At 30.0% G+C, this 12,486-nt stretch overlaps 4 protein-coding genes across 5 annotated transcripts; 2 read left to right on the top strand and 2 right to left on the bottom strand.

Annotated features, from left to right (window-relative positions):
* The first annotated feature begins 3,964 nt into the window (after positions 1–3,964).
* LOC124937446 (2-alkenal reductase (NADP(+)-dependent)-like) lies at positions 3,965–5,362 on the top strand. Its single transcript, XM_047477711.1, has 4 exons — positions 3,965–4,241; positions 4,308–4,485; positions 4,562–4,814; positions 4,887–5,362. Exons 1-4 carry the CDS (start codon positions 4,014–4,016, stop codon positions 5,263–5,265), a joined length of 1,038 nt encoding a protein of 345 aa, XP_047333667.1. The 5' UTR covers positions 3,965–4,013; the 3' UTR covers positions 5,266–5,362.
* A 327-nt stretch (positions 5,363–5,689) lies between these two features.
* LOC124937447 (2-alkenal reductase (NADP(+)-dependent)-like) lies at positions 5,690–7,098 on the top strand. The gene is made up of 4 exons (XM_047477712.1): positions 5,690–5,951; positions 6,050–6,233; positions 6,310–6,559; positions 6,636–7,098. Exons 1-4 carry the CDS (start codon positions 5,730–5,732, stop codon positions 7,012–7,014), a joined length of 1,035 nt encoding a protein of 344 aa, XP_047333668.1. The 5' UTR covers positions 5,690–5,729; the 3' UTR covers positions 7,015–7,098.
* A 173-nt stretch (positions 7,099–7,271) lies between these two features.
* Positions 7,272–8,895, bottom strand: LOC124937448 (sm-like protein LSM36B). Of its 2 annotated transcripts, none has more exons than XM_047477714.1 (4): positions 8,764–8,895; positions 8,260–8,389; positions 7,544–7,657; positions 7,272–7,465 (listed from the first exon to the last, which is right to left on the bottom strand). In XM_047477714.1, the coding sequence occupies exons 2-4, from the start codon at positions 8,372–8,374 to the stop codon at positions 7,419–7,421; spliced, it is 276 nt and encodes a 91-aa protein (XP_047333670.1). In that variant the 5' UTR covers positions 8,375–8,389; positions 8,764–8,895; the 3' UTR covers positions 7,272–7,418. The 2 variants fall into 2 exon arrangements, with proteins under 2 accessions (XP_047333670.1, XP_047333669.1); XM_047477713.1 differs by having other exon boundaries at positions 8,260–8,398; positions 8,764–8,881.
* Positions 8,896–10,136: 1,241 nt separating this feature from the next.
* Positions 10,137–12,175, bottom strand: LOC124938850 (mitogen-activated protein kinase homolog NTF4-like). The gene is made up of 6 exons (XM_047479373.1): positions 11,747–12,175; positions 11,547–11,676; positions 11,328–11,468; positions 10,921–11,253; positions 10,654–10,834; positions 10,137–10,576 (listed from the first exon to the last, which is right to left on the bottom strand). Exons 1-6 carry the CDS (start codon positions 11,953–11,955, stop codon positions 10,401–10,403), a joined length of 1,170 nt encoding a protein of 389 aa, XP_047335329.1. The 5' UTR covers positions 11,956–12,175; the 3' UTR covers positions 10,137–10,400.
* Positions 12,176–12,486: the final 311 nt, after the last annotated feature.

The following is a 12,486-nucleotide window of genomic DNA, read 5'->3' as shown; positions in this document are numbered from 1 at the left end:
TTATTAAAATGTCTTAATATTTTAATTATATACAATTAAATTATAAAAATATTATATATATATATAACAAACTTAAATATATTTTAAAATTATATATATATATATATATTTTTATTATTTTCAAAAATTATATATATATATATATAATATAAAAGATAGAAAATAGAAAATTAAATATAAAAAATATTAATTATTTTCTAATTTTCTATTTTCACTCTTTATTCTTGTATGCACTAAAATACAGCCTTATAAATTTTAGTCTCGGTTTAAGTTTTTAAAATAATTTAAATAAAATCAATTTTTTAATCAATCATTTTTTAATAATTACACCACTCCTTTCATTAATCAAAATATTAAAATACCCTATATTTTAAATTATTAAATTTTATTTTATTTATATATCAATACTTTTTAAAAAAAAATTATCAAAAATAATAGTCATATTTTTAAAATTATTTATAATTATTAATTTTTATCTGAACAATGCCTTTCAGTATTAATAAAAACATATATTTACATACATTTCTTCTTGTAAAAATTTATACAAGTTGTCCTTAATTATCATACAATTAGTCTTACATAAACACACACAAAATTAAAGATAAAATATCATTTAAAATAAAATAATATAATTAATACAAAATAATAATTATCTACAACATAATAAATCAAATATATTGACGTCCTTATATTTGTTCAACAACAAATTAATTTGTCGGTAGGGTGAGACAAATTTAGTGTACAGTGAAAATAAATAAATAATTAAAAATATAATAACAATTAATAATTTTTATATTTAATTATTTATTCTATATATTATATATATTATATTTATCTAATTCTCTCATATTATTACTATTTATTTTAAAAATGTACAAATAAATAAATTAGCTAACACAAATTATATAAAAATATATTTCAAATTTTAATAAAAAAAGATAAAATGAGAAACAATTAATAAAAAAGTAATCTTGTAAATTATTATTTTTTAATTAAAATATACATAACTTAATAATAAAATTATAAAGAGAGATAAACTAGTTTAATTTTTAGTGTTAATTATATTTATACTCACAACTCATTAGTTACAAATATTTAACTATTTATAAATTTATAATCTTTATTTATGCATAGATTAGACTACAATATCATCATAGATTATTTAATGTATACAGTTGATACTATTATTTGATTTTTATTTTGTTGATAAGTTAATTGTAATATGAGTTTAAGGGGGACATAGCTAATTATAGGGTATTATGTTAGATTTTTTTAATTCAAAAAATATATATATAAGAAGATAATATATTCAAATATATTTAGAGATTTAAATATAATTTTCTTAAAATTAAAAATATTTGGTTGAATTTTAATTACTTATTGCTATCGATCACTTATTTAATTCAACTAATAAATATAATAGTATTCTCTTCTTCTCTACTTTTCTTAATTTATTTCAAAATTTTATTCTAGATTAATATATATTTTTCTACAGTTTTTTAGGTAAAAAATTAAAATGATATATTCTTAAGACTTAAAATTTATAAAGAGTAAATATTTAAATAATTTAAAAAATTTATTTCAATTCGAATTAACTATGTTTTAAAATTGTACAATCTTAAATATTTCACTTATAAAGCACATCTCTATTTGATAATTATTATTTATTTTTTTACACATTTATAAATATGAAATAATTTAAGGCAACGAAGACTTATCCTATCAACTAAGTCATCCATCAAAATATTAAATATAAAATTTATTTTATTTTAAAACAAAAATTAATTAAATATTAATACCTTCAAGTAAAATAAAAAAACCTTTTTTTCTTTTGATCACACATTTAAATGCTTTTTTAGATTTGACCCTAAACAAAGACAAAAAAGAGCACGCCGGCCGACATCCGTGACCCTTCATAACCAATTTTTTCTATGTAAATGTTATTCTCTTCACACATTCTTGTAGATGATTATAACAATTTTTTTACTTAAAAACAAATCCATCACAATAATTTTTCATTAATATGTAAATCGTTTTACAGAAGATAGTAATTCATTTTATATGACTTTATCAAGCGATTTACATTAAAATTTGTTATATATATTTCAATTTTCAAACATTAAAAGTCGTATTTACATATTCTAAATGATTATAGCAATTTTTAACCTAAAAATAACTCATTATAAATCTATTAATATTAAAAACAATTTGAATGTCAAAAACAAAACATTGATTTCATACATGTTATTGATTTTAATTTATTATTTAGTTCTTACATAATCAATCATATAACTAATCAATGATTTAAATAATATAAAATAATACTAAGAACAAACTAAGGTTCCGTCCTTGAGATCACACCGATTTGTTTATGTGATTTCTAATTATTAAACGTGAGATAAATGTAAAACTTTAAAAGAAATAAAAAATCAAACGTAAAACTTGAAAAGAACACTAAAATGAGAAATAAAATTGAAACGACTATGATTAAATGTACAATCTCTTTTTTTTATTTGTACATTGTAACTTAACAAAGTGTGGACGTCAGTCGAGATACTTAAGTTGGCGGAAGGAAGAGAGTTCACAATCAAACGGAAGCTTACAAGAGACGCAACTGAGCGTAGAGAGAGGACGGGATAATAAATGAGAACTGTACGAGCGAGAAACTCGTTTTCATTGATTTTTTTTCTCTCCCTGCACTTGATATTATTGGTTTCGCTATCATATCTTATAATATAAATACATTTAAAATTTGTTTAAAAGAAATAATAAAAAGGTTAAAAAAATATTAAAATAATTTTTATTTTTATAAAAAAATTAACTTTAATAAATATTAATCTAAGACCTGTTTGGTTTAGGGGTGGTGTTTTTCCTTGACTATGCCCCGTTTGACCTGTGCTTCCACATTTATTTTTTCAATCTGCATAATATATTTTATAAAAATTAATCTAAGTTTTAATTATAAATAGGGGTAAAATATGTGTCAGCAACAATAAAAACATACCATAACTTATCTTTATGTGGAGGTCTTAATACAAATATTCTTGTAAAAGTTTGTCTATTTCAGTTATATGTAAATAATTTATTATTATTTAGTAGAATATTTTTAGGGTAGTTTCTTACTACCCGCCTGAAAATAATTTCAACTTTGATTTTGGTAGAGATTTTTAACGTTATTTTTATTGGTTTTGTTCGAATGGTTATATTTTAACACTTATCATTTGAGAACTTTCATTAGTTCGATCGATTTGTAAAGTCGAAATGCTCACCTAAATTGTTGATTGTTAAATCTAAAAAATAAAATAGTTTGTCAGTTAAATATATTAACCGTGTAGAAAATTTTTCATATTTTCAATTTAATCAGGAATGACACATCCTTTAATATATAAATAAATTTAAAATTTGCACAATTTTTTTATACTATTATTATTTATTTACACATTTATGAATATGGAATAATATAATAATAAAAGTATAATCTCATTCAATTCATCAATAAAAACATTAAAATTAAAATTTTATTTTATTTAAAAAAAACAACTTTATTTAAATATTAATACAATTTTTAGTAAAAAAAAAAAAAACTTTTAAAACATCCTCCATAATAACAACTTTAATTAATAAGATGAATCCGATTAAGTTAATTTGTTTTTTGATTTGACACCAAACAAACAATTGATGAATGGGTAATTGGGATAAAATTTCATCACATCATGAATCTAATCCATCTATATATCTCTTAAAAATATTAAAATTATTCCTTAAATTTTTTAATATAAATTAATTATTAAATAAAAATTTAAAGAAATAAAATATATTTTGATCAAAAATAAATAAAAACCAATTTTTTTTTCTACTTTTAATAAGATTTTTTTAATCAAAAAACCACTTCCTCAATCATGCTCTAAAAAGAGCACGCCAGACACCAGTCATTTATAACCATTTTTTCTACGTAACTGTTATTCTTCACACATTCTCCACTTTCATTTCCTGCCCTTTTGAGCAGAGTAGCAATGGCGGCGGAAGCGAGCAACAAGCAGATAACTTTGAAGAATTACGTGACTGGTTTCCCCAAAGAGTCGGATTTGGAGGTGAAGATTACCACCACTCGTCTCAAGGTCCCGGAAGCTACTCCCAACGCGATTCTCGTCAAGAATCTCTATCTCTCCTGCGATCCTTACATGCGGAATCGCATGTCCAAGCTCGAAGGAAGCTACATCGACTCCTTCATAGTTGGCTCTGTATGTCATCTTTCTTACTATTAAACTGATAGCCACTGGAATGTGATCCTTACTTTCCTGTTGCAGCCTATAATAGGACTTGGTGTGGCTAAAGTTATAGACTCCACAAATCCAGAATTCAAGAAAGACGACTTGTTTTGGGGATTTACTGGATGGGAAGAGTATAGTCTTATAACGGATACGCAATCGTTGTTTAAGATTCAACACACAGAAGTCCCGCTTTCTTATTATACAGGAATTCTTGGTAAGTAAGTAGTGTAATTCTTCTGTATCTGAAAATGGGGCTAATAGTTTAGTTCTAATGTTTTCGCCATGTGTAGGCATGCCTGGTATGACTGCTTATGCTGGTTTTTATGAGATATGTTCACCTAAGAAAGGAGAAAAAGTGTTCATATCGGCTGCAGCTGGGGCGGTTGGTCAGCTTGTAGGTCAATTTGCAAAGTTGCTTGGATGCTATGTTGTTGGAAGTGCTGGGAGTAGAGAAAAGGTGGATCTGTTGAAGAACAAGTTCGGGTTTGATGAAGCTTTTAACTACAAAGAAGAGGAAGAAGACCTCAATGCAGCTCTCAAAAGGTCTCAACATTGTTCAACTCTCTTTGAAGAATGAATGCCTTCATTTAACTTTTTGGTTTTGGGCTTTGGCAGGTACTTTCCAGAAGGTATTGACATTTACTTTGAGAATGTTGGGGGAAAGATGCTTGAAGCAGTCCTCCTGAACATGAGATTACATGGGCGTATTGCAGTGTGCGGAATGATATCGGAGTACAACCTTGAGAAGCCACCGGGCGTTCAGAACTTGTTCAACCTCATCTCAAAACGAATTCGAATGGAAGGATTTGCAGTTTTCGATTACTATCACCTCTACACAAAGTTCTTGGAAATGATTCTGCCCCATATTAAAGAAGGAAAAGTTGATTATGTTGAAGACATAGCTGAAGGCCTGGAGAATGGACCGGCAGCTTTGGTTGGCCTCTTTTCTGGCCGGAATGTGGGGAAGCAACTGGTTGTGGTTGCTCATGAATAAAATAAATAAAGTTCTCCAGTTTGAGAATGATATCCAGTGTTTGTTCTATACAAAGACCTTAATAATAATGAATAATATTGATTGTATCTTTTATTTACAGAATATCAAAGTCATACAACATTCTTCTTCATTTCTTTTTTATATAAATATATCTTTTTGGGCTCAACTCAGCTGGACGAAACCTTAAAAAGCTTATGATTATCATTTTCCCCTAAAGAAGATTAAGAAAAGATTGATTAGGCCCAAATTAAACTGAATCGAACAAATGCAGACCAATACCAGTTTCATAATTAGCTTAGTATTTGGAGAATATGGTGACATTATTATAACTAAAATCAAAATTCCAAACAATCAATTGTACCAATCAGATCAGATCGTGCAATTAGTCAACTTCAAAAGCCAATAAGGTCTCCTCCTCCTCCTCCTGTGTATAGTTGTTTGTTTGAGAGAGATTGGAGAAGACGATGGAAGTGAGCAACAAACAGATAACTTTGAAGAATTATGTGACTGGTTTCCCTAATGAGTCTGATTTCGAGGTCAGGATTACAACCATTCCTCTCAAAGTCCCAGAAACCACTCAGAACGCGATTTTGGTGAAAAATCTCTATCTCTCTTGCGATCCTTACATGCGTGACCGCATGTCCAAACTCGAAGGAAGCTATTTAGATTCCTTCATCCCTGGCTCTGTATGTCTTCTCATAATTCTTATTACCCATAAACTTCCTTCTAGCAACTACCATACCATGATTATAGATGAAGTCAACCAACCCTATTCCTATTGCAGCCTTTAACAGGATATGGTGTGTCTAAAGTCTTAGATTCTACTCATCCAGACTTCAACAAAGGCGACTTCATTTGGGGTTTCACTGTTGGATGGGAAGAGTATACTCTTATAACAGCTACACAATCCTTATTTAAGATTCAACATACAGAGGAAGTCCCGCTTTCCTATTATACAGGAATTCTAGGTATTTACTATTTCCCTATGTAATCTAATCTTACCATTCTACTATATTATCCATGTTTTGGCCATCATATATATAGGTATGCCTGGTATAACTGCTTATGCTGGTTTTTATGAGATATGCTCCCCTAAGAAAGGAGAAAAAGTGTTCATATCTGCTGCAGCCGGGGCAGTTGGTCACCTTGTAGGCCAATTTGCAAAGTTGTTTGGTTGCTATGTTGTTGGAAGTGTTGGAAGTAGAGAAAAGGTGGATCTGTTGAAGAACAAATTTGGATTTGATGAAGCTTTTAACTACAAAGAGGAAGAAGACCTCAATTCAGCTCTCAAAAGGTCCACAATATTTCCAAATGGGCCAATGTTAATGCCTTAAGAAGAGTTAAGATTAAATCCCCATTTCATTTCGCAGGTACTTTCCGGATGGGATTGATATTTACTTTGAGAATGTTGGTGGAAAGATGCTCGAAGCAGTGCTTCTGAACATGACAAGGCATGGGAGAATTGCAGTGTGCGGAATGATATCGGAGTACAACCTTGAGAAGCCAGAAGGCATTCAGAACTTGTCATGTATCCTCACAAAACAAATTCGCATGGAAGGGTTTGCAGTTTTTGACTACTTTCCCCAATACGCAAAGTTCTTGGAAATGATTCTTCCCCACATTAAAGAAGGGAAAATTGATTATCTTGAGGACATAGCCCAAGGCCTGGAGAATGGACCCGCAGCTTTGGTTGGCCTCTTTTCTGGCCGTAACCTGGGGAAGCAACTGGTTGTGGTTGCTCAAGACTAGTAAAAATAATGGTGGTTACTGGTTATGTATTGCATATTGTATTCCAAAATCTATTCAATTTATGTTCAGCAAAATACTCTATGCAACTATATATATATAGTTGCATATTTCCCTCCCATTTGTAACTCACTAAACGCATCTTGCGTTTTACTTTCAATGAAAAGTTGACCTTTTTCAAAATACTCTATGCAACTATGACTGTAAGAAGAGTATTAAATTTAGGGGTTCAACATCAACATCACATTCTCTTTGGTAGATATTGCAAGAAAATAGAAACTAGAGCTCAGCATTCTATTCAAGCTTAGTGAATTGTGACAATAGCTCTAAGGAGATCACATAAAGAAAGTCACAAACAGGAAATTACTTATATGATTGTCTCAACATGAGTTCAAGTCTTCCAACAATCAAGCCCCTTCCGCGGGTGTTCTCTTAGTTGTACTGATGTAGAGAACTGCCAAAAAAAATAAAATCTCAGCGAACAAGCCATCAAAATGAAGATGAGTGAGTATCATCCAATCTATTTATTTACCATTGTTTCCCCGAATGAAGGCATCGCCATATTTGTTTTTCAACTGTCCATTCACATATTCTTCAGTTTGCTCCATAGCTATGTTCATGTACCCATCCAGGCAAGCTAGAATGCCTGTCAAGTATAATATGCACCACGTCAAACTTAATTCATCAAATATAAAATTGCAGCACCAAATTTTGGATGTGTGCAAGATAAAGCTGAAAGATCATGAAATGAGCTAGTAAATTGTAAATGGGCACTCCAACTGAACTTCAATGAATACTATGATTTGTAGAAGTTTACTATGACTTCTTGTGGAGTCTCATCCAGATGTTTTTAGATGGAAGAGGCTTTGGAATCTAGCCATCCCAAATAAATTTTATTGCATTCTTAGCTAGATTTCATTTGGCCAGAAGGTGTGCCTTATGACAAAAGGAAGAGGTGATTTGCATATTTGTCTGTCTGTAGATTTCCCTGAATTATTTCATTGAAATTTGTTTCAATTGTCAACACAAAGATTAAAAGAAGAAATCAAGAAGCCATGTTTCTTTGCAACTTATTGAATATTTGGCTTCAAAGAAAGTGAGATATGCAACATCTTGATGGATTATAGAAGCCTTTTTTTAATGTCACTGAACTACTTAGAACATATATATCAAGCAGGTAACGCGCTAATGCAAAAACAGATAGAAAAAATGTCAATGAACAATAAGAAAGTTGAAATAATAGCTGACCTCGATAATCAACACCAGAGTTCAACTTGACAACAACTGGTCGCCCACGAATTGACTTAAGAAAATCAGCAGGAGTCTTGGTAGCTCCAGACGTTTTCTCTCCTGTTCCACTCATCTCCTTTATCCAACACTGCAGGACCTTACCAGATGAGAAATTGGTATAATATGGTGAATTATAGTTTACTTTCTATACAATACAATATCCTAAAAGAGAACAAACTGTAAACTACAACATGATGGTAAATAGCTCCTCAATTTAGACTTAGACATCGACAATGTTCACCTTTTCAAATTTACCAATGTCTTCAAACCCAGAAAAGTAATTTATGAATAGGATTATATTATCCCTTCAGATAGAGAGAGCATAACACTTCACTAAAATTTCAATCCTTCATTATGTGATTCAATTGAATTAGGCTCGGAAATTCAAACATACAAGTTCTTCTTAATGAAAACCTAAATCGTGAATCAAATTCAAATTAACAAAGAAGAGAGATTACGTACCTGAGAAAGGAAAGTTTATGGCTGAATAATTGACTTGAAGATTGAACTTTAAAGCATAAACGAGGAACTCGAGCTTCAGGCTGCTCTTCTTCAAATCTCCGTTCTTTCGCTCGCTAGGGCTTCATAAACAATATACCAATATATATATATATATATATATATATATATATATATATATATATATATATATATATATATATATATATATATATATATATATATATATATATATATATATTACAGGTTCTTGTAATTCTTTTTTTTAATATAATTTAATATACAAGTTTAAAAAATATTAATTTTTAATTTATTTAATTTATCAAATTATATAATTCAATATATTAAATTAATTTACTGATGTAATTTTTATATATTTATTTTAAATATTATTAAATTAATAATATTGTTTGATGTAAAATTATCAAAGTATTTTATAATTTTAAATGTTATAAAAAATAAAAATTATGGGTTTTTAGTAATTTTAATTTATAATATGAATAATGAAGATTAAAATTAGGATTATTTAGAAATCATTTCAAATTATTCAAAATCAAACATTTTTTAAAGTTATTTAACAAAATAAATATATATATAATTACTAATTAATTAAGAATCACTAATACTTCTATATCTGTAAATAAATAATCAATATATTAATTGTTATAATTGTATCTTTAATAAATGAATCTCAAAAATATTTTTAAGATCTTGTCTTGTTAAAATAAATTGTCTTTTAATATGTTTTTAAATAATTTATTCATATAATACAAACAATTCATATCATCATAAAATAAAAATACTAATTAGATGGGGATAAACACAAAATCCAAGTACTAAATGATAACATCATCTTTCTTTCTCTATCAAATAGCTACAATTTATTTACTGTTATTTATTTCAAACCAAACAAATGAATAAAAAGGATGACAAGGATTGTATGATAATGTATATATGGCTTTCTAAATAAATTATACAAATATTGAAATGAATATGAGGATACAAATCAACATTTATTAAATACAATTAAAGCAAACCTCAACAGCCATTCACTTTCCAAAATCTCAAACAAACCGACAAAACGAAACCGACAAAACCAATCAATCGGGAATCACCCAAAACTTAGGTCATTTGAGTTGCTAACTACATAAAATAACAAAGAACTATACAACTCAGTCGAGAATTGAATCGAATCAAAACCACATTATTGTCCGAATTAGGTCAGACCCCCCAATACCTATCATGTTCTTATTTAAAGCAAATAGGAAACCTTAAGATTTACACAAGACTACAAACCCTTATATACAGCCTAAGAAGGATGCCAACAAAAATAAACAACTCTGTCATGGGTAACAACAAACTAAGATAAGAAGTTATTGAAAATGCAGGCCAGATAAATAAAACAACACAATGGAGTTTGTGATCGTGTAGAACTACACAGTTTTAATTCCAAATAAATAATATTTGATGTGGGGATGGATCGGAAGCTATATATACAACAATGAGAAAAGAAAGAAAGAAAGAAATCAACAAGGTGGTCGCAGCATAAAATGAAACAGGAAAGTCAAGTCGCACACAAAACTAGCTGAAAGCATAAAATAAAATAAAATAAAGAACTTGTTCATCTTGTTGTTGATCAATCAAATTTGTTGGTAGCCGGGATTAAAAGCAAGAGCCTCTCTATAGATAAGCTCTCTCATTTGATCCTCTGTCAATGCATGTTTCTCGAAGTCAAAGCTGAAAGGGGTCATCGATATTGGCTCATCACTTACATCGTGAAGTGATGTCAAGTATGGGTGTGCCAATGCATCTTCCACTGAATAATTATCAGTATCAATCAATCATTTAATTTAAACAACAAACAGCAAACAAGTTTAACAAACAACAACTCACCCGTCATTCTTTTTGTTGGATCAAAAGTTAACATCTTCTCAACAAGATCAATCGCCGTAGGGTTTACATGAGGGAACTTCTCAGTCAATGATTGCCGTCTGTAAACTGGAAGCTGCTTAATATATCTCTTTGCATTCTCATTCAAAAACTCCAATTCCGCTTCTGATGGTGTTCCTATCAACTGCAACCAACAACACAATATAACATGTTCAGACTTTATCATATTCGCTCTCTGCAAAATCAATGCAAGCAACATATCATCAAAACCTCCAAGAGTAAACGCAGTTGATGCACATGATCTCTTCCTGGAAATAAAGGTTTACGGTCCATCAATTCCATGAAGATGCAACCAACCGACCAGATATCAATGGCTGCAGTGTAATCTGAAGAGTTTAACAACAATTCAGGTGGCCTGTACCATCTAGTAACAACATATTCAGTCATGAAATCTGTTTCCGAGGTAACACGAGCCAGCCCAAAGTCACATATTTTCAGATCACAATTTGCATTTAACAGCAGATTGCTAGGTTTCAAATCCCTGTGAAGAACGTTTGCAGAATGTATGTACTTCAATCCCCGAAGGATTTGGTATAAAAAATACTGCAAATATATAATAGATTAGTAATTAGTAGTGCTTATTCATATATCAAAAGATTGAACCCTAATTATGCAACCTGACAATGTTCTTCCGATAAACCTTGGTTGGATCTAATAATTTGATGAAGATCTGTATCCATAAGCTCGTATGCGATATATACGTCGTTAAAACACGATTCTCTTTGAGGTGGCGGTATTATATCTCTAATCGCAACAACCTGAAACAACAATTACGTCCATCAGCCAAATTAAACAATCACATCTTCTCCTATCATAGAAGAAAATCACTCACTGACATTTTCATGATCCATATGACGGAGAAGCTTAATCTCGCGCAGAGTTCTTTTTGCATCAATTTTATTATCAAATGCGTTTGCAATCTTCTTTATCGCTACATGTTCATTCGTCTCCGAATTCAAAGCCGAGCTAATCAAACAGAAATTAACAACATCACTCACTATATATGTTTGTTAGAGAGGAGATATATCGATTTTACCAGACTATGCCGTAAGCGCCTTTGCCAATGGGCATGATAGGAGGTTTATACTTAGCGGTGACCTCAAATATGTTACCGAATATGTTATATTGAATGAATCGACCTCCGTGGCTGAGAGTCGCCGGAATATTCTCGACTCCGGCCGGCTGATGCGGTGTCGCCGCCTCTGACATGACGGTATCCGTTGTTGGCTGAGCTGAAGCATCCATTTCTTCAATTGTAAGCCCCAAATATTGCGTTTCCCCTTCCTTTTGTCCTCCTTTTCTCTCTCACACACACCAACCACGGGAGAAACTGCTATTTTTAGCCTTGGATCTAACAATAATCAATAGATCTTACACACAGATGGAGATAGATATATATGAAATATAGAGAGAGAAAGAGAGAGAAAGAGAGAGAAGAACGGTGTCCGTGTGATCTCAACTTTCCTTTTTCTTCTCCTCATTTCTTATGGATTTCATGTTTTTCCCCTAATAGATTCTTATTAATTAATGAAATTATTATATAATTAATATATTTAAAATATAAATAATTAACTAATAATAATTAATATAGAAAAATGATAAAAAATAAAAAATTAACCACGTGGGAGTGACCTATCAGGTTGTCCCATGTCTCGAGAAACCGCTCATTTTGGGTCTTGAAATGCCTTTCAGGTTGTCCCCAGGTCTTAAAATCGCTCATTTTGAGTCTCGAAATACCCGTTTCGAGATCCAAAATAAGCATTTCGGAATATTTTT

Source organism: Impatiens glandulifera, chromosome 5, assembly GCF_907164915.1.
Source record: "Impatiens glandulifera chromosome 5, dImpGla2.1, whole genome shotgun sequence".
Taxonomy (NCBI): Eukaryota; Viridiplantae; Streptophyta; class Magnoliopsida; order Ericales; family Balsaminaceae; genus Impatiens; species Impatiens glandulifera.
The sequence above is the reverse complement of the archived record's forward strand: the minus strand, read 5'-3'. Positions and strand labels throughout refer to the sequence as shown.